The sequence below is a fragment of the Bos grunniens genome, chromosome 22, assembly GCF_055505025.1.
Source record: "Bos grunniens cultivar Pamir isolate PY7600 chromosome 22, Bosgru_T2T1.0, whole genome shotgun sequence".
Taxonomy (NCBI): Eukaryota; Metazoa; Chordata; class Mammalia; order Artiodactyla; family Bovidae; genus Bos; species Bos grunniens.
Genome location: NC_141186.1, coordinates 60,321,801 through 60,347,608, shown reverse-complemented (window position 1 = coordinate 60,347,608; position 25,808 = coordinate 60,321,801). Strand labels below are relative to the sequence as shown.

The window sequence follows — 25,808 nt, the reverse complement described above, 5'->3', positions numbered from 1 at the left end:
GGGTCAGCAGACTCACTGTCCACACAGCGCACACCCCAGCTCCCAGGCCGTAGGCCGTCAGCGTTCCTGCGGTAACTGCAACAGCCACAGACAGGGAGCCTGGCTGTGTGCCCCAGGGGATTTTGTTGATAAAAAATAGTAAATCAGCAGGCCTGATTGAGCCTACAGGCTGTCAGTCAGCTCAGTTCAGTCGCTCAGTCACATCTGACTATTTGCGACCCTATGGAAAGCAGCACGCCAGGCCTCCCTGTCCATCACCAACTCCCGCAGTTTACTCAAACTCACGTCCATCGAGTAGGTGATGCCATCCAGCCATCTCATCCTCTGTTGTCCCCTTCTCCTCCTGCCCTCAATCTTTCCCAGCATCAGGGTCTTTTCAGATGAGTTAGCTCTTCGCATCAGGTGGCCAAAGTATTGGAATTTCAGCTTCAGTGTCAGTCCTTTCAATGAACATTCAGGACTGATCTCCTTTAGGATGGACCGGTTAGATCTCCTTGCAATCCAAGGGACTCTCAAGGGTCTTCTCCACACCACAGTTCAAAAGCATCAGTTCTTCGGTGCTCAGCTTTCTTTAGAAAAACTCTCACATCCATACATGACTACTGGAAAAACCATAGATTTGACTAGATGGACCTTTGTTGGTAAAGTAATGTCTCTGCTTTTTAATATGCTGTCTAGGCTGGTCATAGCATTTCTTCCAAGGAGCAAGCATCTTTTAATTTCATGGCTGCAGTCACCATCTGCAGTGATTTTGGAGCCCAGAAAAATAAAGTCAGCCACTGTTTCTGTTTCCCCATGTATTTGCCATGAAGTGATGGGACCAGATGCCATGACCCTAGTTTTTTTGAATGTTGAGTTTTAAGCCAACTTTTTCACTTTCCTCTTTCACTTTCATCAAGAGGCTTTTTAGTTCCTCTTCACTTTCTGCCATATGGGCGGTGTCATCTGCATATCTGAGGTTATTGATATTTCTCCCGGCAATCTTGATTCCAGCTTGTGCTTCCTCCAGCCCAGTGTTTCTCATGATGTACTCTGCATATAAGTTAAATAAGCAGGGTGACAATATACAGCCTTGATGTACTCCTTTCCTGATTTGGAACCAGTCTGTTGTTCTAATTGTTGTTTCCTGACCTGCATACAGATTTCTCAAGAGGCAGGTCAGGTGGTCTGATATTCCCATCTCTTGAAGAATTTTCCAGTTTGTTGGGATCCACACAGTCAAAGGCTTTGGCATAGTCAGTAAAGCAGAAATGGATGTTTTATGTAGAAGTAGACATAGTAGACTGCAGGCCATGGTCTGGTCCACTTTCATCAATATATGAAGAGCTCCTAGAAATCACGAAGAGGCAGCCCAACAAAAGTGGGGAGAAAACAGCAATAGACGGTTTTTCAAAAAGGAAACTCAAAGGCCTTGAGCCAGCGTGACAGATGCCCATGCTCTCACGTGACCTGGGGAGCCGAGAAGAAGGACCAGAGACTCTGTGCGCCGGGACACACGGGAATCAGGTCCCGGCCATGGCGCTGGGGGGAGCATCCGGCAGCGCCCACAGACGGGACACTGTCTGTCCAGCAGGGTCTGGCCCTGACCCTGCAGCCCATGCCAACACTGGACCTGCGGACACAGCCGGGCACGCGGAATGACGAGGTTACCCTGTGGGAGCTGGGGTCTGTGTCTGTGACGTGTGAGCACAACCCACCCGGGAACTGGTACAGAGTCTCTGCTTCGGATGCCCAGGGGCCAGCACAGAACCAGGAAGGCAGCAGAGCAGCGCCCGGCAGGAAGGGGAGGCTGTCCTGCGGGCCTGCTGCTGTGTTTGTACGTGTGGGAGGAGCCCTGAGAAACCGCGCAGGCGTGTGCCTGTCTGGGGAGTGGCGGTCAGGCACAGGGAAAGGAGGGCTTCAAACCCTGGCAGCTCTGAAGCCCTGTGAGGAGGTGTCTTCCCAGCAACGTCAAGCTTTGAGATCCATGTGTGGCTGTGAGGAAATGGGGAAACAAGCCACACCCAGCAGAGTGCACGTGCATGCATGTGTGTGCTAAGTCACGTCTGACTCTGTGACCCCGTGGACCATAGCCCGCCAGGCTCCTCCGTCCATGGGACTCCCCAGGCGAGAGTGCCCGAGTGGGCTGCCATGCCCGCCTCCGGGGGATCCTCCCAAGCAGGGACGGAACCCGTGTCCTGAGGCTCCTGCATTGGCAGGCTGTTGGTTGGTTGCCACCTGAGCCACCCCCGAGGATGCCCCCAGACCAGCTGGGCAGCAGACAGGGTCCTGCCAGCAGCACTGGAGTGCCCTCTATCAGACCCTCTCAGCGGGCCGTCCAGCCTTGGAATACTTCCCAGGACAGGAAGCTCACCACCTGGCAAGGAGGGTGTTCCTTGGCTGCTTGGTTCTCTTAGAAGCGCCCCCTCACTCACAGGGGTGCCCTCCCCCCGCCCCCGGCTCTGTCAGGGAAGCCGCACCGGCCCTCAGGGGCCAGGACGCAGAGGGCTGCAAGGTTCTAGGTGCCCCTGGCAGCCCCTTTCAGTCCAGGTGCCTTCCGCGGGGTTGCCCTGAGCTGCAGGGGCCACAGCTGCCCAGCCGGCCTCTCCCGAGACTCCCTGCCTTGCCTGTGTTAACCTCTAACGTGGCCAGGATGGCGTGAACCTCAGGGCCTTTGCACTTGCCCTCTGTGGTGTTGGGAAGGCTGTGTGTCCGCCTCTTCCCTCCCAGCTTCCCGGGAGGAACATGAGCTCCTTGGCGAGGCTGACCGCCTTGGCTGGCCGTGTTCCCCAGTCATTCCCTTTCCCGACTTACTGTCTTATCCTGGGATCGTCTCATCCTGGGGTCGTCTGTGTATTTGTCAGCTGTGTCCCGTGGCTCCAGAGGACCAGGTCCTTATGGGTCCCCGTGCCTGGACAATGGTGTGGGGTCTGCCGACTCCATGCCCCCCAGGGCCGCAGGGCTGAGTGTCATCTCCTGAGTCTGTCACTAGCCTTGCCTTCTGTCCCCCGCCCTCCCAGGGAAACACCAAGCTCTAAATTCCATTGAAAACAGTGTAATTGCCTAATTGCTCTGCTCTTTGATGCAGGGTGTTATCAGAGGCGGCTCTGCAGCGGCTGGGCCAGCCTGGCAGAAAATTGAAGCTCAGCCAGAGGGGATCGCAGCGGCAGAGAGCTGGGAAGCCAGCCCAGGGCCACGACGGGAGGGTGGCAGGCTGGCGAAGGAGCGCGTGGGCCCAGTGGGCACTGCCCGCGTGTTGGGACATCCCCGCTGCCGTGTGCCGCCCTGAGACCTGGGGAACCCCTTTTCCTCTGTGTTTTACAGGAATGACGCTCAGACTCGAGGTGCGGACTGCTCTGCGGGCGGCAGGAGTCTCCCTTCCCCGCTCTGGTCCCCGACACCCACCGCTCCCCAGATGCAGGCGCCCATGTGTGCTGGGGGTCTTGTTCCCACTCACCGTGCTGCGGGGACCTTCCTCACCTGGGCTGTCCGGGGCCCCACCCTCCTCACCGCAGCTCTGCACCCCCCTGGACGCCATGGCTGCCCCGACCGCCTGCCTTTAAGGCAGCATTGCGACTTTGATCTCCTTCGCACCTCAAGGTTGCCTGGGGGAGGGTGTGTGTGCGCAGAATTCATCGTCATCTTCAAAGCGCCCTGTTTTTCGTAACCACGCGGCATCACTTACTTCCCCTGGGGCCCCCAAGCCCACAGCCATCCGGACTCAGACACCAGCCCAGTTACGCCAGACCCGCTTCCTCGCTGGCTGTGACTCGGTTTCATCCAGGCGGGCGCCGGGCACGCAAGACTGTTCTCAAGCTGCGTCCTTATTTCGCTCAAGGGCTGAGCACGCCACCCACACACCCCCATTGCGGCCCCAAGTGCCGCCAGCGCCGTGATTAGGAGCCACACAGAGGGACATTCCTTGAAGCAGAGTCTTGGCACTCACCCCACACTCTGTGCTTCGGGCAGCTTCCCAGAAGTGGGATCTCGAGATCAGGGGTGTGCTCTGCGTTGTGTGTGCGCGCCTTGGTGTGTCTCCAGGCCTGCACTGAGAGGCTGGAGCAGGCCCCCCGCACACCTGCTGTGGTGTGCACATGGGCTGCACGCATGTTCTCTCCACCCCAAGTCAGAGTCGCCACCTCTGCTGGGAGCTGAGAAGACAACCCTCCCCTGGACTCAGGGCTCGAGGGTCTGCGGGCCTCACCCGGCCCCAGCTCGGCCCGCTCCCCCTCCCGCCCTGCTCAGAAATCCGGCCCAACTGGCCCAGCGACTTGGGGCGAAACCCACGTCACTGCAGGGCCAGGACATCAAGCCCACGTGGACGCGGCGGACAGGAAGAGGTTGTCCAGAGTCTCCGGCTGTCTGATGGTTCTGACACTGGAAAGCCTGGGCCCGGAGCCTCAATGCTGGGTCAGAACCAGAGCTCCACCACTTTCTTACAGCGGGAGTTTGGCCAGGTCACCAAATCCTCTGAGCCTCAGTTTTCCCGTCTGTGAAACAGGGACAATGACAGCATCCGCCAAGCTCAGTGCTGAGAGGGTCACAGGGCCCTTGGAGGTGCAGGGCCTCGTGGCAGCGCCTAGCACAGGCGGGAGCTACGCGCACATATCTTCTGCAGACACCTGAGCGCGTGCGGCCAGCGCCCTTCTCCTCTGGGGGCCAGGAAGGCCAGCGTCTAGCAGAGGAACCGACCTCAGGGAGAGCGGGCTTGTTCCCAGCAGAGGCCCCGGCCAGCAGTGTCCTGGCCTGGACCTGCCGGCTTTCTCCCACCACGGCTCACCTGGACAGACAGAGGGGGTGAGGGGCAGCGTCCACGAGGCACAGAAGAAAGCGTGGCACCGAGTATTTAAAAGAAAGAAAGTGGAAGTTGCTCAGTCGTGTCCAACTCTTTGTGACCCCATGGACTGTATAGTCCATGGAATTCTCCAGGCCAGGATACTGGACTGGGTAGCCTTTCCCTTCTCCAGGGGATCATCCCAACCCAGGGATCAAACGAGGGTCTCCTGCATCGCAGGCAGATTCTTTACCAGCTGAGCCACCAGGGAAGCCCAAGTATTTAAAGACAACTCTCCATACCGCATGTTCAGAAAAATTCCAACTAAGACATTTTCAAGCAGGTACATGAATCTTAATCTGGGTCAACAGACATAGCTTTTTTCACACCAGTGTATCAGGTGTCGAACCTGAGAGGGCTAAAGGTAGCGCCTGATCGGGACCAGGCCTCTGGGGTCTGGATGTTGTCTGTCAGAGGGTGGGGCAGGGGCCGGGAGGAGAGCAGGGAGGCTGCTTCCCAGCGCCCTCTGGTGTCCAGTGGGAAGTTCACAGGCCGGGCAGCCAGGCTGGATCGGAGTCCACAGGCTCCAATGTTATTCAGTCTTCAGTCGTGTCCGACTCTTTGCAACCCCGTGGACTGCAGCACACCAGGCCTCCCTGTCCATCACCATCTTCCAGAGCTTGCTTAAGCTCACGTCCACTGAGTCGGTGGTCCCATCCAACCTTCTCGCCAGAATAAACGTCCCCACACAATTCCTAACCAATCTGACTAAACGGCTGCAAAAAGAAATGACTTGGTAAGCATAAACATTCCCAGCCACATGTGGTCTCCCTCCCACATGGCTGGCAGGTGAGCGTTGGGAAGCTTGGAGTTCCGGGGCCACAGGCTGGGGTGCCGGCACTGGGGAGGGTCATCTCACAGGTGGGCCTACGCCCAGGCTTCTGGGGAGAAGTCCTGTGTCATGCACCCACGCTGGGGGTCTTGCCTGGAGAACCCTGGAGGAGCCCGGCGGGCTGCAGTCCACGGGGTCGCACAGAGTCGGACACGACTGAGTGACCAAGCATGCTAGCTGTGTCATTAGGATCATGCCCCCTTTCACAGTCAGGGTCCCTGCTTCCCTCTGAATAATAAATATAAGTAACTAGCATGTGAACAGTGGGTGAGGAGAAGCACTTCCTCCCAGTGGCAGCCAGCCCTCACGTGTCTAGCCCTGAACTAGATTGTTCGCCATGGGACAGTCGGCAGAACGTCCACGGGCCTGTGGTTTCGACAGTGCGGTCCTAGCCACGTGCTTTCCCGACGTGAGTGTTTGCAAAGAGGTGGTCAAGTGGGTATCGAGCAGGAGGAAGGTCCGTCTGCGGGGAACACACAGGATGGCATCGCGGGGCTGGCACTGTGCCCACCCTGGCTCTCGATGCTCCAGGGAAGCGTGCTCTATTCCCTTCTCTGTGTCTGACTAGGCCACAGGGTGTGGGTCACTCACGGCGGCGGAGTCTGACCTGCGCCGGGCTCCCTGACTTCCCACCCCTCCTGGCCTCAGAAAGGACTCCCTGCTCGGATGCTCAGTGTCCCCTCAAGCGATGGATCAGGCAGGTCAGACTATGACAGGCCCTCGGCAAACCCCGCTGCATGCGGGGTCCAGCTGTGACTATTCTGAGGTGGATCGAGAATTCCCGAGCGAGGAGCGAGCGTCCTGGATGGGAGTTAAGTCTACCAACATTTATGTACTTGAAATTATATACTCAAAAGTTTAATTTCAATAATGCATACATGCCATCAGCCATCAGAGCTATGACGTTATCGCCCGCCGGGTCTGGAAAATTCCCCGGTGCACTCCTGTTCACTACTAGGAGAATAGCTTTGACCTCAGGGACCCCTTGAGGGGTCTCAGAAGCCGCGAGGGTGAGGAAGGACCCGGTGTGAGATCTCTGGGTCTGTGGCTCGATCGCCCTGACCACTGGGAGAACAACCCAGACCTCCATCCCCTGGATCTGCCCCTCGTGTGCACAGAGGATCAGACACACGCAGGGCAGGCGTCGCACACCAGTCACTGCAAAACAGAACCGACAAGTTGATGATGCTCCGCCTACACAGCGGAGAGCCAGACGGGAGGCGGGGCCTGGGGCGGGAGCCGAGTGAGGACCGCAGGTGGGAGAAGAGCTGTGCGAACTCGCTTGTTTGAGGCAAAGCCCGTGGTCTGCGGACGCACACGTGTGCGCTCTGGTGACAAACGGGAGATTCACGCCGGGGGCACGTGGTCCCAGGCGCCGGGCAGGATCACGAGGGAGGGGACACGGGGGCTCTCGTTGTCTCCCTGATGCTTAATCCCGGAAGTCCAGCAGCTACTGAGGTCGGGGTCTCGCCCCTGAAGCCCTGGGCTGAGGCCGCGCCCTCAGCACCCGGAGTCCTCCCCGCAGAGGCGATGCCCCCGCCGCCCACCCCGTTGCCCCTCCTCTTCTGCTCATCGTCGATGTTTCCGGCTTGTTGAGCCTACTTTTCCCCCTCCCCTCCTCTCGGTGCCCAATAGTGGAATTTTAGTTTCTGGCCTTGGAAACTCTTAAGGCTTTCTTAGTGCTGATAAGAAGGAATCTCTGAGAGATAAGGAAAGTCACATCCCGCGTCCTCCCAGCTGCAAGCACACAGCTGCTCCTTGGAAGCCGAAAGCTGGTCCTGATGGGAGGGCAATGGAGACCATTCGCCGGGCGCCCCGAAGTCCTGCCAGTGCGGGGACTGGCGAGAGGCAGAAGTCTGATCCTGCTTTCCCCCAAAACCTATGCTGCCCCCGAGTCCTCAAGAGCCGCCCGGCAGGCAGAGAGAGGACCATACCGCTGGGGGCACGGGCAGCGCCCGGCCCCGTCAACCCTCCACGCTGCCACACCACCACCTTCCGCCCTGGTCCTTTTTATTAGAAAACAGATCAGGAAAATAGACACACTTCGGCCCACCCGTTGGCGTGGGCTCTGGGGCAGGGGTGGGAGGCGAGGCCAGTCCAGTTCTGGGGCCCAGGCTGCAGGGAGGTGGCGGCCAGCCGGCCCTGGGACACACGGTCAGGGCCACATCCCCGAGCGGGGCAGGGGGAGCTGGGAGGGGGAGTGGCCTCGGCTGAACAGAGGTGGGGACGGAGAGTGGGCAGGGCCCCTCATCCGTTCCGCTGGGTCTCTCTGCCCCCCGCCCCCCACAGCCAGTCCCACGCGGTCCGGCCCCCGGGGCAGCTGCGTCAGGCGTTGATGGCCCTCCAGCGCTCACTGTCCAAGCTGTTGATGCTGCCGCTGTGGCAGGGCAGGGAGGCCACGTCGTCCAGGTAGGCCACCCCGGCCGAGTCGAACTGCGTGCTGGCCGCCCCGGCCGCCTCCGGGCCCTCCCGCCGGGCCACGGCGTAGGGCTGGGGCAGGTGCATGTCCGGCTCCTCAGTGTCGTCCACTTGGCATTTGTAGGAGAAGAGAATCTTGGGCTCCGAGCTGGTGGGGAAGAGAGTCAGGGGGCCTCCGTGAGTCCAGAAGGCCCTCTTTTGCTGGGGCTGGGCCCCTAACGCCCATCCCTCGCAGTGCCCTTCCTTGTTTGCCCTTTGGGGTCCACTGGGACACGTGTGAACCCCCCAGCTCCAGCGAGTGAACCCGGGGAGCACCTGCCTTCTCACGTCAAGTGGGTGGGCAGAGTCCAGCCTGGTGAACGGCGGGCCTTAACCTGCAGGTGCGCGTAGCACGGGACGCCCACCACTCTGACCCCCGCCCGCCCCGCTCGCCACCGCCCACAGGGCACACACGTGTGCGTGCACTCGCGAGCATGCTCTCACAGGCACCGCCAGGCGCCCTGAGCCAGAGGCCAGGAGGCTGGGGGCGGTGGGGGTCGGGGGGGAGTTGGTGCGCATGCGCAAGCGACCCCGCCCGCAGCCTCTGACTTCAACTCCCACCCCGCGTCCCTTGCGCGCGGGGGGGCTCACCCGAAGAAGCCGCGCAGGAAGGCCACGTAGATGAGGGGCGCAAAGAAGCTGAAGTAGAGGAAGGTGGTGGCGTCCACGCAGCTGGGGGCAGGGGCGAGTCAGGGCTGTGGCGGGGGGACCTGCGCCCCACCCCGGGCCCCCCGCCCCCGCCCCATCCCCCACCCCCCACACGTACCAGAGCCCCTCAATGATGTCTGCGCACAGCAGCGCACTCCCCAGCCCCTGCACCAGGTTGAGCAGCGCCAGTATGCCCGCGTACACGTAGAAGCTCCTGCGCGCTGCGGGGCGGGCGCGTGAGGTCCTGCCTGGGGCCAGGGCCTGCCCGGGGCTGTGCACTCCCGGCCACGCACAACCACACCCCCAACCACCCCACCCACTGCCACCCCCACCCACCCCCACTCCCCAACACCCCCACCCCCGTCCCCCATCCCCAATCACCCCCTACCCCCAACCCAAACCCCCCAACCACCCCCAAAACCCCAACCAACCCTCAACCACTCCCCACCCCCCAACTCTCCAACCCCCAACCCCCCCCCCCCACGCCCAGCCCCCGCGGGGCGCTCACACGGCAGGGAGATGCGCTCCTTCAGCGGGGTCCTGGGGAGCACCACCACCAGGGAGTAGACCTGCGGAGGCAGCGGGGCTGACCGGCGCGCCCAGCCCCTCAGCAGCACGCCCGGGCCCCGTGGGCAGCCCCAGCCCCCGTCGGCTCACCAGGAAGAAGAAACAGGAGCTGACGAGCCAGAACTGGCGGCCCCCGTGCCCGTAAATGTTGAAGTCCTCGGCCGACAGGTGGGCGTCGGGGTACAGGATCTCCAGTGTGCCCTGCAGGGGCGCGGGGGCGGGCCTCAGGGGCTCCCGCAGCCCGCCCCACTAAGGCCCTCCGTCCCCCGCTCCAGCCTCCTCTCCGCCACAGCCCGCCCCCAGGTGGGGGTCCCCCACTAGCAGAGGGCCCTCTGGATGCCGGCTCTTGGGGGGACCCGCAGAGCTGCCTGGCCGCTTGCTGAAACAGCAGGTCCAGCCTGGTGGATCAGAATCCGAGGCGCCCAGCACGCGGCTTGCAGGCGATTCCTTCGCGGCACTGAACGTTTGAGCCCCTGCACTTGACGCCCTGATGCCTCACCCATGACGCCCCCCACCCATGACCGGAGGCAGTGCACTCCCAGCACCCCGCTGCCCGCCCCCTGCCCCTCACCTGGGTGACGGAGTAGGCCAGCGACAGCACCGTGGTGATGGCCAGCACCCGCTTGATGCTGGACTTGCTCTCCAGGTGCCCTGGAACAAATGTCCCGGTCAGGGGGCGGGGCCAGCTCCAGGGTGGGGCCAGCCCCGGGGTAGGGGCCGGGGCAGGGCCAGTCCCGGGGGCGGGGCTGGGGTGGGCGCAGGCCGCAGGGGCACACACACCGAAGGCCAGGCCCAGGATGACCACGCTCAGCTCGATGGCCAGCAGGAAGAAGCGCGTGATCTCCCACAGGATCTGGACACAGGGGGGCAGAACGTCAGCCCCGAGGCCGGCGCCCCCTCCTGGCGCCCAGCGCCCCCACCGACAGGCCCAGGCCCACCTTGTCAGCCACCGTCGCCGCGTCTGACGTGCTGACTGTCATGGACACCACCGCCCGGGCAATGCCCACCAGCGCCACCACGAACACCTGGGGAGGCAGAGAGGACCCAGGGTGGGGGGGACGTCGCACCGGGGGACGACCCCTCCCGGAATCGTTTCTGTGGGCGCAAGGCCGTACCTTCTGACCCCTGAGCCTGGAAAACCGTGTCCAGCCTCAGGAAGGCTGACACTGCCTGGGTACACATGCCCGCCACATGCCAGGCGGCCAGGGGCGGGAGCTCTGTGTGCTCCCACTGGGTGCGTGCTCACAGCGCCGTGAGCTAAAAAGATCCGCAGCGCGTCTGGTGGACGGGCACTGAGGTCCAGAGGGGCCATGCCGCTGGCCCAAGGTCTCTCGGCACAGCCAGAGGTAAGAACACACTGGGCATCCCCCACCTGGCACCCACTTCCCTTTCCCTCAAGTCATACTTCCCCAGTTTGCTTCCTGGGGCCACTACCCTCCTCGGTCCATGCGGTCTCGCTGAGCTGACCCTTCCCTCCCAGCTCCAGAGTGTCTCTTTCCCTGCGAGTCAGGGATAAACAGGGGTTCCCAGGCGGGCCACTCAGAGGTAATGCCAGGTCTGCAATGTGCAACCACTAAGTGATGCCCTTCCGCTGCAGCTGGCAGGGGGTCAGCTCAGGGAAGTCAGCACACAGCTGCTCTTGGACGCTTTTGGTACTGTGTGTGGAGGACGCATGTGAACGTAAGGCCAGAGGCAAGCAGGCGTGCAGAGAGGGTCTTGATGGCGTCAGTTAATCCCTGGATGCAGCCGTACCTGAAGCTGGTTATTCTTTACAAAGACAGTTACTCATTCCCTGTTTTGCTTAAGCCAGGTGGAACTGGGTTTTCTGTCACCAATTGGAATGAACTCACCAGGATATAAAACGTGATAAAGATGGGGCTGGAGGTGACTCGAATCTTGGCCCGAGCAAATGGAAGCTTCCAGAGCAGGAAAATGAAAAACAGCACATTGGGGATGAGCAGCAGGAGGTCCCAGTACCGGACCCTAGAAAATGGGCACAGCAGGTGGCTCAGTGGTGGGGACCACAGCACGCCTGCCTCACACACACACAAAAATAGAGAGGGCTGTGCCTGCCCCCCACACACACGCGCACACACACACACGCCCACAGGGAACCCCTCTCAAGGGCAGGGCCGTGCCCCTCACCGCGAAGTGCCAATGTCCTCGTAGAGCAGCAGCAGGCAGCGGTGCGGCACGCTGATGTTGGGCGCCAGAGGCGGGGGCGAGCTGGCCCCCATGTCCCAGGTGTCCATCCTGCCAGCAGCCAGCCCTGGGTGGGGAGGGGAGAGTCAGCACGTGAGCAGCACCAGGGTCTTGGGGTCCCCAACCCAGCAGGCAGGATGGGGTGTCTGCAGGGAGCGCGGGGCCCGGCAGCAGAACGTGACAAATGCCAGCGTTGAAAACAATGACTGAACAGGCCGCGCTCCTGACCCGGCGCCCCCGCCTCCGGCAGTCCGCAACAACCCGGGGCGAGAGCAGCCCAAGTGCCACCATCAGCAGAATGCTCGCTCAGCGGGGTGTCTGAGTCAACACTAGGACGCTGCCCACAAACAGGAGCGAGTCCCTGTCCTGGCCTGGCAGGCAGCACGCTGAGTGGAGGCCAGGGAGGGGTGCCCGGTGGAGGGCGGCAGGCCCATGGCGGGGTCAGTGCGCGGGTGTGCTGGCTATGGCGGTTCACCGAGCACACGCCTGTGAGTGGGGCGCCTTTCTGGGTAGGTTATGGCTTCAGCGTTTTCAACAGCGAGGAAGGTGAGTCGTTTACGTGCTGAGTGCCCAGGTCGGCACGAGCAGCCCAGGACACTTCCTGCGGGGGGCTGGCGCCCACTGTGCAGGCCGGGGTGGTGGTGCAGGGGCACCCCTGCACTTCGGGAGACTCTGGGGTGGGTGGGCCTGGACCAGGGGCTCAGAACCCTCTATCCTTCCCTCCCACACAGGCCACCAGCAGCTCTGGGATCAGTCCCCCTTGGCAACCTAATGAGGAGGCCAGGAGGTGTTAAAGGGGATTAAAGGTATTAAAGCACCCGTGCTACAAACCAAACTTCCAGAGGTACGTGCTGAGAAGAAAACAGGAGGGGAACAAAACAAAATGACAGGAAACACAGCAGAGACTGCTGGGGTACCCAGCGTCCATGCTGCTTTGTACCAGAGCCATGGATTCTAGCTGGCACATGGCTTCCCAGAAGCAGGACCACTTTCCCAGCTTCCCTTCGTGCTGGCTGTGGCCGTGTGACCAAGTTGCATCCAGCTGGGTGTGGGCAGCAAGATGTGCCAATTTTCAGGGCAGCCCTCCTCCTTTCCCACTGCCTGGGATTGTGGGTGTGGTGGTGGGAGCAGCAGCAGCCATTCTGGACCATGAGGCAGAAGTCATGGAACAGAGGGTAACAGGGTGTCTGGGTCTCAGACAAGCAGGTGAGCCTGCACAGACTGTTGTGCAGCAGGTGGCAGTTCCTGTCCACCTTGTCATCTCAGCCTTTGTTCAGTAGCTAAGCCAGAATGCCCAGGCTGGGTTGTCAGACAGAATGATATTTGGACTGAGATCTAAATAACTGAAAGTAGCTGGCCTGGGGTAATCTGGGCAGAGCACATCCCGGGGAGGGAGCAGTGGAGGCAAAGGCAGGAGGCAGAAATGGTCTTGGCCTGTTCAAAGGGCACAGGGCACACTGATGCTGGAAGAGAGAGGAGACAGGGCGGGGGCCAGGTCAGCCAATCTCCCTCTAAGCACAACAGGAGGGATGGAGGGAGACGGGTGGAGGCGGCACCAAAGCAGGGGGATGGGGGCGGGGAGATGGAGTGCTCGGCCTGCCGACGAGGACAGCAGCCCGACTGGGGGCGGCAGCAGGGGTGGCGTGGTGGGACCCGGGACCCCTTTGGGAGGGTCGGCCAGCAGGACTTGCAGGTGGACCCATGGAGGGGTGAGGGCAGAGGGCAGGGGAGGCTCATTCTAGGCTTCGACCTGAGCCTCGGGGTGCCTGCAGCGGCCCGGCCGACTGCAGACGGTGTCACCGCGATGCTAAGGTGAGAGGGGTGTCCCTGGGATTGCTAAGGTGAGGACAGTGTCCCCACGATTGCTAAGTAGGTGCTCCATCATTGCAGGACCTCCTTGACACCCTGTGCTCACGACAAGGCCCCTCACCAGCACCAGAAGCTGAAGCCACTGACCGTAAGCCAGTGGTTTCCAGAGGGGGTGGCGCGTGGTCAGTGCGGGCCCCTCAGCAGGGTGGCTTCAGGGCTGCCTCATGTCCTGCAGGGACCCCCACACAGCCGAGAGGAGCCCGTGGGTGGACAGCGGCCAGACAGAGTGGGAGTGTGGCTGGAGGACTTTTCCTGGCTTTGCGTGGCCAGCACCCCCTTTTCCTGGGGGAAACCTCAGGACCCCCGTCTCCGTGCACAGGGTATAGGTATGACTTACAATGCCCCCTCCGCAACCTCAGGGAGCGTTCACACTGGAGTCCACGTGGAAGGAGAGCAGACAAAGGAACACAGAGGAGAGACACAGACAGTACCGGGCAGGAGCCCCTGGATCCAGCCATGCCTGAAGCTAGGCTCCCCAGCCCCACCCTGGGGAGCACCTTGCATTCTGAAGTCCTAACAAATCCCCAGCTTGACCTTCTGGCTCTGCCAGGTGCTGCCTTTGTGACCTTGGGCCAGTCTTTTCCCTCTCTCAGTGTCACGGGACTGTAGCATCCCCACCAGCAAGGCTGCTGGAAGGATCAGGCAAGAGCAGAGAAGGGAGTCTGCACAGGACCACACATACAGGGTGACTGCCGCTTTCCCCCCAGAGTGGGAGCTGGGCGTGTGGGCGGGCAAGATTCGGTTCACGGGGTGCAAGCCCCACTCACTTCGGAGCCTGGGCTAGGGAAGGCAGGTGCCTGCTGTGCCTACTTCCCCCGCCCCGGCCTGCTTGCCCTGTAGTAGCAGCAGAAGAGGAGACCCCCACAGCCGAGCCCACCTCCAGGGCCCGGGCCCCCTCCCAGGGGGAGTGTCCCAGGGCTCGGTGTCTCCCCTGCAGACACAGGGCCCCCGGGCCTGATCCAGGGTGGAGTGCTGGTAACAAATGAACTTGGGGCGGGCAGGGGTGTGGGTCACACAACTCACAGCAGGTTGCCACGGTGTGTCAGAGCTCACAAAATAACCGAAGCTGGGACACCAGCAACAGGACAAGCACACCCCTCCCTTCCGGTGGGCGCTCCAGGCCCGCACTTTCTGCGTGCTGACACGTGGGGCCACCACCCGGCCTCCAGGAGCGGGCGGCCAGCCGCTGTCCCATTACAGTCGGAAGGAGGCTGAGGGGGACCGTCGGAGGCTCCCCCATTCCCCTCCCCCGCAACAGGTGATCTCCAGGCCATGCCAGAGCAAGGGGTCTGCAGGAGAGAGGGGCCAGGAGGGCAGGCTGGTGGAGGGCGTGGAAAGAGGGGGACTTCCTGGGACGCTGAGTGCCCTAGGCAGCCCTGCGCCGCTCAGGACCAGGGATGCTGGGACAGACTGTCTCTTCCACCTGGGGAGGACACTCCTGCCCTCGCTGCCATTCCAGAGACCTCCTCCCACCCTCTCGCCCTCCGTCTGCAGCCAGCCTGTGGGCATCGTGCCAGTGGCGTGGGCCCTGTGTGCTGGACCTGGGCCAGAAGGGCCCTACCTCTCTGAGCCTTGGCCTCTCTGAGTTTCTGGGTCTCCCTGGTCTGTGCAGTGGGACTGACCATGTGTGGCCCAGAGGTCCTGGATGGGAGCCCTGCAGAAACAGAAAACCCTGAGCAGACAGGCTGCTGTGGAAACACCCCTCAGGGCAGCCGGCCCCAGCTGCTCACGGAGCTTTCAATCCTGAACCAAAACTGTGTGAGGAATGTTTCACAACCATTATCCTCCAGTCCTGGGGAAGGCGGTGGACCCTACCAGGAGCCCCCAGGATGGAAGACAGCCCTGTGCCTTCTGGCCTGACCTCTGCAGATTCCCTTCGACTTGGCAGGCTGCGTGCTCTCCCGGGCCCCGGCCAGGTCGCACCAGGAGCCCTCCCTGACCACCCCTTCCATCTGAAATGGCCCTCAGCTGTGTGTCTGTGTTTGTGGGCCGTCCAGCCCAGGCGTGTCATGACCCAGTTCTAGGGGGGATAGCCAAAGTAGTGAGCTGGACAGATGAACGTCCAGCAGCAGAGAGAGGGCGGCCCAGCCCTTCTGGACAGTGGGAGGACAGTCCGGGAGGCCCCACGGCCCCGTCCCCAGCACACAGGGAGGACAGGTAACTTCCCGCTGCCCTGCCAGGAGACACCTCCCACACCCCGACCCTCTCGGACGCGGGAGCCAGAGGTGACCATTCCAGACACGGTCTCGGCGCACAGCGTAGGACGCAGGGTCCGGGAGCTCGGCCTCCCCGGGAACCCTGGGCCTGCCTCTGGGCGGGAGGCCCACTCCCGGCGGCAGGAGGCGGGACAGGGACGTTCGGGATCGGCTCGCGCAGCTGGGGCAGAGCAGGGGCTTCCACTTACCTGGGGCCCCGGCCGCCCATCCGCCGCCGGGCGCGGACCCCGCCAAAGGCCGCGGGCCTGGGCCTCCGGCGCTCGGGCCGGGAAAGTGGCGCGGGGAGCGTGGCGCGGGAGGCCGGCCCCGGGAGACCGGGCGGCGGGCGGGCGGGCGGGGAAGGGAGACGCAATCAGGACACGCGATCGGCCTGACCCCGCGCGGCCCTCCCGGCAGCGGCGACCCGGAAGGGAGGCGCGTCCTCTGCGTTCAGCCAAAACTGCAAAAACAGCCACCGTCCCTGCCCGCGGCGGCACGGGGACCCGCCCCCAGCCGGCAGCGACCAATAGAAACGGAGTTACGCCGAAACGGGGGCGGGGCGAGTGCAGAGGACGGAGCCAATCGGGTCCCCGGGAGGCGGGGCGGCCCCCAGCCTCTTAAAGAGCCCGTGCGCGGCCCTCTCGGCCGCCTAGCGTCGCGGCCGCCAAGCGTCGCGTCCGCATCCCTCTACGACCTACCTGTTCACGCCCGCCGCCGGCAGCGCCCCCTCTTCCAGAGTCCGGGGAGACGCTCCGCCGCCTCCGGCCCGGTGACCTCCAGGCCCCAAGGACTAGCCCCCACCCGGGCCCGGCGCGGCCCCTTCGCACCTGCCGACGAACCCTCCGCCTCCAGGCCGCCCTGCAGGCCGGCTGTCATACGTCCCTTTTCGCAGAGCAGACCCCGGGGCGGAGGCGTTAAGCGCTTCCCCCGAAGTCACAGGACCAGGAAGTGACAGGACCGAGGCCTGGGGCTTGGCCTGCTTTCCCTCACTGCTTACCTCCAGGCAGCCTCCTCCAGGAAGCCCTCCCAGATAGCCTGTTCTTCTCCTCCTGTGTCTGTGCGGGGTTCACTCCTCTGTCCCCACCACGAGGCTCCGCCTGGCCTGGCCCCTCCTGTCTCCTCATCCTCAGCCCTCCCACCCGCTCCTCTCTGGGTTCCCTGTTTCTCTTACTTGACTACACCAAGCTTCCTTACCTGTGGGTCTGTCACTTAACACACACTTCCGCTTGACACCCTAGGCAAAGTAGCTGGCCAGTCTCTGTAACACAAAGCCCTTTCATTTCCTTCTCAGCTGTTACCCAAAACTGGATTCTTTTTTCTGGGGGTGTTGAGCTGACTTCTTGGGAAATAGATGGGGAAACAGTGTCAGACTTTATTTTGGGGGGATCCAAAATCACTGCAGATGGTGACTGGAGCCATGAAATTAAAAGACACTTACTCCTTGGAAGGAAAGTTATGACATATTCAAAAAGTTAGCATATTCAAAAGCAGAGACATTACTTTGCCAACAAAGGTCCATCTAGTCAAGGTTATGGTTTTTCCAGTGGTCATGTATGGATGTGAGAGTTGGACTCTATAGAAAGCTGAGCACCAAAGAATTGATGCTTTTGAACTGTGGTGTTGGAGAAGACTCTTGAAAGTCCCTTGGACTGCAAGGTGGTCCAACCAGTCCATTCCGAAGGAGATCAGCCCTGGGATTTCTTTGGAAGGAATGATGCTAAAGCTGAAACTCCAGTACTTCGGCCACCTCATGCGAAGAGTTGACTCATTGGAAAAGACTCTGATGCTGGGAGGGATTGGGGGCAGGAGGAGAACGGGATGACAGAGGATGAGATGGCTGGATGGCATCACTGACTCCATGGACGTGAGTCTGAGTGAACTCCGGGAGTTGGTGATGGACAGGGAGGCCTGGCGTGCTGTGATTCATGGGGGTCGAGAAGAGTCGGACACGACTGAGCGACTGAACTGAACTGAACTGGACTGAAAGACACAACCAAGGTAAAGAGCAGGACGAGGTGGGATTTATTATCTGCAGCAGGTAAGGATCACCTGGGATCTTTCCCAAATTAATGCAAGTGTAAGTCGCTGAATGGGGTCCGACTCTGCAACCCCATCAGCTATACAGTCCATGGAATTCTCCAGGCCAGAATACTGGAGTGGGTTCAGTACAGTTACTCGGTCGTGTCTGACTCTGTGACCCCATGGACTGCGGTGAGCCAGGCCTCCCTGTCCATCACCAACTCCCGGAGTTTACTCAAACTCATGTCCATTAAGTCGGTGAGACCATCCAACCATCTCATACTCTGTCGTCCCCTTCTCCTCACGCCTTCAATCTTTCCCAGCATCAGGGTCTTTTCCAGTGAATCAGTTTTTTGCATCAGGTGGCCAAAGTATTGGAGTTTCAGCTTCAGCATCAGTCCTTCCAGTGAATATTCAGGACTGATTTCCTTTCGGATAGACTGGCTGGATCTCCTTGCAGTCCAAGGGACTCTCAAGAGTCTTCTCCAACACCATAGTTCAAAAGCATCAATTCATGGGCGCTCAGCTTTCTTTATAGTCCAACTCGAACATCCATACATGACTACTGGAAAAACCACAGCTTTAACTAGACAGACCTTTATTGGCAAAGTAATGTCTCTGCGTTTTAATATGCTGTCTAGGTTGCTCATAGCTTTTCTTCCAAGAAGCAAGCATCTTTTAATTTCATGGCTGCAGTCACCATCTGCAGTGATTTTTGGAGCCCCCAAAAATAAAGTCAGCCACTGTTTCCCCATCTATTTGCCATGAAGTGATGGGACCGGATGCCATGATCTTCATTTTTTGAATGTTGAGTTTTAAGCCAGCTTTTCCACTCTCCTTTTTCACTTTCATCAAGAGGCTCTTTAGTTCCTCTTCACTTTCTGCCAAAAGGGTGGTGTCATCTGCATATCTGAGGTTATTGATATTTCTCCCGGCAATCTTGATTCCAGCTTGTGCTTCATCCAGTCTGGCATTTCACATGATGTACTCTGCATAGAAACTAAACAAGCAGGGTGACAATATACAGCCTTGACATACTCCTTATCCAGTTTGAAACCAGTCTGTTGTTCCATGTCCAGTTCTAACTGTTGCTTCTTGACCTGCATACAGATTTCTCAGGAGGCAGGTCAGGTGTTCTGGTATTCCCATCTCTTGAAGAATTTTCCAGTTTGTTGTGATCTACACAGTAAAAGGCTTTGGCGTAACCAATAAAGCAGAAGCTGATGTTTTTCTGGCATTCTCTTGCTTTTTCGATGATCCAACTGATGTTGGCAGTTTGACCTCTGGTTCCTCTTCCTTTTCTAAAAGCTTGAACATCTGGAAGTTAATGGTTCATGTACTGTTGAAGCCCGGCTTGGAAAATTTTGAGCATTACTTTGCTAGCATGTGAGATGAGTGCAATTGTGTGGTAGTTTGAACATTCTTTGACATTGCCCTTCTTTAGGACTGGAATGAAAACTAACCTTTTCCAGTTCTGTGGCCACTGCTGAGTTTTCCAAATTTGCTGGCAGCACTTTTACAGCCATCATCTTTTAGGATTTGAAATAGCTCAACTGGAATTCCATCACCTCCACTAGCTTTGTTCATAGTGATGCTTCCTAAGGCCCACTTGACTTCACATTCCAGGATGTTTGGCTCTAGGTAAGTGATCACACCGTTATGGTTATCTGGGTCGTGAAGATCTTTTTTGTATAGTTCTTCTGTGTATTCTTGCCACCTCTTCTTAATATCTTCTGCTTCTGTTAGGTCCCTACCATTTCTGTCCTTTATTGAGCCCATTTTTGCATGAAATGTTCCCTTGGTATCTCTAATTTTCTTGAGATCTCTAGTCTTCCCCATTCAATTGTTTTCCTCTATTTCTTTAAATGATCACTGAAGAAGACTTTCTTATCTCTCCTTGGATAATCCAAAGAATATATCTTTGGATATATCTTTGGATATATTCTTTGGAACTCTGCATTCAAATAGGTATATCTATCCTTTTCTCCTTTGCCTTTCACTTCTCTTCTGTTCTCAGCTGTTTGTAAGGCCTCCTCAGACAACCATTTTGCCTTTTGCATTTCTTTTTCTTGGGGATAGTCTTGATCTCTGCCTGCTGTACAATGTCACGAAGCTCCATCCATAGTTCTTCAGGCACTCTATCAGATCTAATCCATTGAATCTATTTGTCACTTCCACTGTATAATCATAAGGGATTTGATTTAGGTCATACCTGAATGGTCTAGTGGTTTTCCCTACTTTCTTCAATTTAAGTCTGAATTTGGCAATAAGAAGTTCACGACATGAGCCACAGTTAGCTCCCGGTCTGTTTTTGCTGACTGTATAGAGCTTCTCCATCTTTGGCTGCAAAGAATATAATCAATCTGATTTCGGTGTTGACCATCTGGTGATGTCCATGTGTAGAGTCTTCTCTTGTATTGTTGGAAGAGGGTGTTTGCTATGACCAGTGCGTTCTCTTGGCAAAACTCTATTAGCCTTTGCCCTGTTTCATTTTGGACTCCAAAGCCAAATTTGCCCGTTACTCCAGGTATCTCTTTACTTCCTACTTTTGCATTCCAGTCCCCTATGGTGAAAAGGTCATCTTTTTTGGGAATTAGTTCTAGAAGGTCTTGTAGGTCTTCATAGAACTGTTCAACTTCAGCTTCTTCAGCATTACTGGTTGGGGCATAGACTTGGATTACCGTGATATTGAATGGTTTCCCTTGGAAACAGACAGAGATCATTCTGTCATTTATGAGACTGCACCAAAGTACTTCATTTTGGACTCTCTTGTTGACCATGATGGCTACTCCATTTCTTCTAAGGGATTCTTGCCAACAGTAGTAGATATAATGGTCATCTGAGTTAAATTCACCCATTCTAGCCTATCCCTTCTCCAGCGGATCTTCCTGACCCAGGAATTGAACCGTGGTCTCCTGCATTGCAGGCAGATTCTTTACCAACTGAACTATCAGGGAAGCCCTATTTTAAGTTAAGGGTATATGCATATTCGTGAAGGGTCTTGGGCTATCCAAGCTTTAGTTAATTGAGGTCATATGGGTCAGAGACCATCCCTTAGGTTCCACTTGGCCTGGTGATCAAGTCATCAGGCCTGTCTTTACCATTGAAACAAAACAGGGCATATTTATAACTGATGTACCGTCTAGCATTGTTACTTCTCTTGCCTGATAACAGCTTGTCTCTGCATTCTTGTGTTCCGTTAACATCATTAATTACTGAAACCTGGTCCAGGGCAAGGACAGTGGCCAGTCTTAGATCCCCAAGTGGCTTAGACCAAAAACGGCTTGTCTTATGTCAGGAAAGCCACGCCCAGTTCTCTTTTCCTGGGCCCCCCGCCCTATCTGTGTGCTTGCGTGCGTGTATGCTCAGTCGCTCAGTTGTCTGACTCTTTGTGACCCTGTGCACTGCAGTCTGCCTGGATGCTCTGTCCATGGGAGTTTCTCACAGGAATATTGGAGTGGGTTACCATTTTCTTCTCCAGGGGATCTTCCTGACCCAGGCATCAAACCCACGACTTCTGCAGTGGCAGGTGGAATCTACCACTCAGCCACCTGAGAAGCCCTTATCTGCTTACTCCAGCACAGTCTCTCTAACAGGATCGTGTCCATTTAGTCACTTCCTGGTTCAGCATCAGCCTCCCCTAAGTAGAATGTCCGTGTTGTGATGATAAAGCCGTGCTTATCACATGCCCTGAGTGTCCGGAGCCTGACTCAGGGCCTGGCGCACCTCGTAAGTACCCACTTATCACAGTAAGCCAAGATACACACCCGTGACGCCACACTTTTTCCACAGCTGGGCTGGAATGAGATCAGCCCCAGTCTTTGCCTAGCTCCTGTTCGAAACGAGGGGCAGGTGAGGAGGCAGCAGCTTGGGACCATCTGGGACCATGTGGGACTCAGTTTATCTGCCCTTCCCAGCCTGGACCCTGGTCAAAGTGCCGTTTCTGCAGCAGCCCCCAGAAGCAGCACTCCGGGAGGTGCCTGCATCCCTGAATGGGCAGCTCTGAGAGTTTCTGCCCTGGGGTTACCTGCATCACCCCTGCTCACCTGTAACTGGCAACACAAGTTCCCAGCCACTTCTGACCTCCAGGCGCAGGAAAGTTCTGACCCCCGTGCCAGGAAGGAGGGGAGGTGGAGTACAGTGACCTGCTCTCCACCCGTGTTGTTTGAGATGGGACAGTTGCGGGGTGGAGGTCGGGGATGGGTTTTGTGCTCCGAGCTGTGACCCCACTGGAGGTTTCTGTGGGATCTTATTTGTGGAGTAATGAGGGCACACATTACTTTACATTATCCTCACCTCCTCCCTTCGGGGCAGAGGCACGCTGGCTCAGTGCCGTGCCCCCCGCACAGAGGACAGAGCAGGGCAGCGGTGAGCCTCCATGAACGGGGCTTAATAAACACAGATCTGACCCCCAGGTGTCTCGCTTGCCCTACATCAGGCTTGCAGGGGGTGAGCCTCTCGAGGCATGGCCAACAGGGGGGCAGCTCCTGCAGAATTGGGCTCCCTGAGAGCAACGGGTGCCGGGGACCAGCCCCGGCTGATCCAGGGTATTCGAAGGAGAGACGGCATAGGCGAGGATCAGGATACAATAGCTTCAATTAGATATTAATTAAAGATATAAAGAGTAATAGAATAAGGATAGCTCAGTAGGAAAATTCAGTGGAGAAAAGAGGCTGAGTAGCTTGGTTTACGCGGGAGACCAATAAAACTTCAAGACAAGAAGTTTGCACCACTTACGTAGGCCGCAGGCGTCCTTCCGTTCTCCCGAAGGAGAGGAGACACTGAGGCCTCCCCGGTCGGATCTTAGAAGCCCAGGCATAATTAGTAAGCATGGTGGGTTCCGCGCTCCAGATGGAGACTCAGCCAGAGTGAGAGAGAGAGCGACATGGGGAGACCAGTATTTCGAGAAACTGATCCCAATTCTTTATTTTCCATGGTCTACTTTTATACACTGAGATGTTATGCAAAAGTCACGCGGGGTCAGCAGTCCTGACTTTGATAAAAGTATGTATGTGCTTCATACAAATGTATACAGAGGTCTTAGGGGTGTTACATCATCTTCTGGCCAGGGGGGCCTGCTGACAATTTACGACCCTCTCCTTGTGACAGCGGTCAGTCAATCAGGACACTTATTTCTCCAGGGCTGATTATTCTCAAAACAGACGCCACCCAAGTAAAGTTACATTCCTACAGGGTGAGGATGTAGTGGGTTTTAGTTAAGGAAAGAATTTACTTAGCCTAAGGTCTAACGTGATTAATATCAAAGGTTAATACTTATTTCTTCTATATATTCATTAATGTGTGTAAGGGCAGGGGATGTGGAGACTTAGCAACAAACATTGGCTCAACAAATGAAAAACCCTTCACCAACACAATTTCTAATTAGCCCATTATACTTATACTAATAGTTTTCTAACTTTTCTAAGGAACCTGTTTTTAGAAGGTTTAAAGCATCTTGTGCTGTGAGCGATCACATGTGGCCGGACAAGCCTGTCAGGCAGGCCAGAGAACCTTCAGAGGAGTTTGTAGGTTAAAACACTCTTATCACGACCAGGAATTATTATAAACTGGAGCTCTAAGTTAACTCCTTCTCCAAAAGAGGTGGTGGGGGACAGCCCCCCATAAAGTCAGAGGTGTAGGTGAGCACAAAGTAGTAAAGTAGGCAGGCTCTGGTTATGGGGGTAGATGCTCGAGGAGTTCCAGGGGGACTCCTGAGGCTCTATCCCGCCTTTGCGTATGTCGAGCCTCCTTCCTCATGACCTTTGTCACAGGCGGAGTACCTCACTCTGGCCCCCAACAAACGGGGATCCCAAAATAATAGACATGGTTGGTTCTGCTCAGCAGAGGGACCAGGCAGCAGAGGCTCCTGGCTAAGCCCGGCCCAGTCCCAGGCCCACGGACACTCAGTTGATAACATGCTGACTGCTGTGAGCTGCTGGATTCCTCACCCGGCTTCCCCTCGAGTTCCCCAGCTCAGAGGGGTGCTGTCCCCCACCTAGTCTCCCGAACCAGACTCCTGCTGCCATGGTGAAAGTGAAAGTGTCAGCCGCTCAGCAATGTCCAACTCTTTGTAACCCCATGGACTGTGTGGCCTGCCAGGCTCCTCTGTTCATGAAACTCCCCAGGCAAGAATACTGGAGTGGGTAGCCATGCCCTCCTCCAGGGGATGTTCCAACTCCATCCTGGGTCCTCCCTTTTGCTATCCTCCACTGACTCCAATGACATGAGTCTGAGTAAACTCCGGGAGTTGGTGATGGACAGGGAGGCCTAGCGTGCTGCGGTCCACGGGGTCTCGAAGAGTCGGACGTGACTGAACGACTGAACTGAACTGAACGGATCCTCAAGACCAATAGACTCTACCTCCTGAAGGCCTCTTGGATATCTGCACTTTCAGGGATCACTCCTGCCCCTACCAGGGTCCCCTCCTGAGATGCTTGCTCACCACACAAGAGAGCAGGGCTCCAGCCTCGCCCTGCTCCCCTGCCCCCATCCAGGCTGCCTCTGCCTGGAGGAAGAATGGCCGCATGTTCGTCCCTCTGTGTCCTCGGGGGTTGGTTTCCGGCTACCTGCAGACAACAAACTTCAAGGGTGCTCAGTTCCTCATATAAAATGGTGCAGTATCTGTACATCTCGCCTGCATATAACCAGTGTACATCCTTCTGTATACTGTAGTTTCAAGATTATTTACAATACCTTGTTGTTGTTCGGTCCCTCAGTCGTGTCCAACTCTGTGCAACCCCACGGACTGCAGCAGGCCAGGCTTCCTTGTCCTTCATCATCTCCTGGAGTTTGCTCAAACTCATGTCCATTGAGTCCGTGACGCCGTCCATTCGTCTCATCCTCTGTCATCCCCTTCTCCTCCTGCCTTCTGTCTTTCCCAGCATCAGGGTCTTTTCTAATGAGTTTGCTCTTTGCATCTGGTGGCCAAAGTGTTGGAGCTTCAGCTTCAGCATCAGTCCTTCCAATGAACATTCAGGACTGATTTCCTTTAGGATGGACTGGTTGGATCTCTTTTCAGTCCAAGGGACTCTCAAGAGTCTTCTTCAACAACACAGTTCAAAAGCATCAATTCTTCAGTGCTCAGCTTTCTTTATGGTCCAATTCTCACATCCATACATGATTATTGGAAAAACCATAGCTTTGACTAGACAAACCTTTGTCAGCAAAGTAATGTCTTTTTAATATGCTGTCTAGGTTGGTCATAGCTTTTCTTCCAAGGAGCAAGCGTCTTTTAATTTCATGGCTGCAGTCACCATCTGCAGTGATTTTGGAGCCCCCCAAAATAAAGTCTGTCACTGTTTCCATTGTTTCCCCATCTATTTGCCATGCAGTGATGCGACCGGATGCCATGATCTTTGTTATTTGAATGTTGAGTTTTAAGCCAGCTTTTTCCACTGTTTCACTTTCATCAAGAGGCTCGGTTTATGGGGTTGTAAGGAGTTGGACACGACTGAGCGACTGAACTGAACTGAGCAATATCTAATACAATGTAAATTCTATGCAAATAGGTATAAATACTCTGTAAAAACCATATAAATAGTTAAGTGGTATACATCAAAACCAAGCTTTGATTTTTGGAATTGTCTTTTTTTTTTTCTTCTAACCACCCAGTTGGTTGAGTCCGCAGATTCGGAACTGACTGTAACTTTTTTAACTTGCCTCCATCCTCCTGCATCCCTGGCAGCCTAAAGGATTCTCCTAGAACCCAGGGGGCTGTCGACTGTCCGCAGGAAGTTCCAGTTCTCTAGAAAGACTTGGTTGCCTTTTGTGAGCTGGAGTCTCCAACGTCGTCGTCTTGTCCCTTCCAGGACATCACAAGCGGTCTACCTGGAGCTAGGGAAGTGCTTGCAGATGCCAGGGCGCCCCGCTCTCCACGTCTCTGCGCGGGAGGCTCTTGCTACCTGGAACGCCCCCTTGCATCTCGTCTGCCTCCAGAGGGCACCCCAACCTCGTAGCCTCCTAGCACCCTTGCCTTTTCGGCGCTTGAAGCGTTCAGCCTGAACTTTCGGAGCAGTTGACATAATACAGTAAGACAGAGCCCTGAGCCTCCGTTGCCTCGTCTGTCAAATGGCCCCAGAGTGACCAAGCCGCACAGCTGGCACGGGAGGTTGGTCCTCACTGCCTCCGCGGGTTGCAGCGTCTCAACGGGTCCCGCAGCGTCGAGCGCGGGCTGGGCGGGGCCTCGGGCAGGCTGGGCGGGGCCTCG

The 25,808-nt window shown here is 57.4% G+C and overlaps 1 protein-coding gene and 1 long non-coding RNA gene across 11 annotated transcripts; one reads left to right on the top strand and one right to left on the bottom strand.

Annotated features, from left to right (window-relative positions):
- Window positions 1–6,480: 6,480 nt before the first annotated feature.
- On the bottom strand, window positions 6,481–16,707 carry TPRA1 (transmembrane protein adipocyte associated 1). 10 transcript variants are annotated; one of them, XM_086368883.1, is made up of 12 exons: window positions 15,793–16,066; window positions 14,950–15,042; window positions 11,463–11,586; window positions 11,168–11,300; window positions 10,256–10,342; window positions 10,098–10,170; window positions 9,889–9,968; window positions 9,408–9,518; window positions 9,259–9,319; window positions 8,869–8,971; window positions 8,694–8,774; window positions 7,639–8,211 (listed from the first exon to the last, which is right to left on the bottom strand). In XM_086368883.1, exons 2-12 carry the CDS (start codon window positions 15,011–15,013, stop codon window positions 7,971–7,973), a joined length of 1,158 nt encoding a protein of 385 aa, XP_086225009.1. In that variant the 5' UTR covers window positions 15,014–15,042; window positions 15,793–16,066; the 3' UTR covers window positions 7,639–7,970. The 10 variants fall into 10 exon arrangements, 8 of the variants coding, with proteins under 8 accessions (XP_086225004.1, XP_086225003.1, XP_086225006.1 ...); XM_086368878.1 differs by lacking the exon at window positions 8,869–8,971 and having other exon boundaries at window positions 6,481–8,211; XM_086368882.1 differs by lacking the exons at window positions 14,950–15,042; window positions 15,793–16,066 and adding an exon at window positions 16,581–16,707.
- Window positions 16,708–16,849: 142 nt separating this feature from the next.
- Window positions 16,850–25,642, top strand: LOC147348780 (uncharacterized). The gene is made up of 2 exons (XR_015151930.1): window positions 16,850–17,621; window positions 25,214–25,642. It is a non-coding gene; the product is annotated as an uncharacterized LOC147348780 (long non-coding RNA).
- Window positions 25,643–25,808: the final 166 nt, after the last annotated feature.

What these genes read in the sequence shown, in the direction of transcription:
- TPRA1 (XM_086368877.1), bottom strand. Translation starts at nt 16,707, where the DNA reads ATGAGGAGACAGGAGGGGCCAGGCCAGGCGGAGCCTCGTGGTGGGGAC. An exon ending in CGGCGACGGTGGCTGACAAG is followed by an intron (nt 10,171 to 10,255) that starts GTGGGCCTGGGC and finishes CCCTGTGTCCAG; the next exon opens with ATCCTGTGGGAGATCACGCG. An exon ending in CATCCTGGGCCTGGCCTTCG is followed by an intron (nt 9,969 to 10,097) that starts GTGTGTGTGCCC and finishes CATTTGTTCCAG; the next exon opens with GGCACCTGGAGAGCAAGTCC.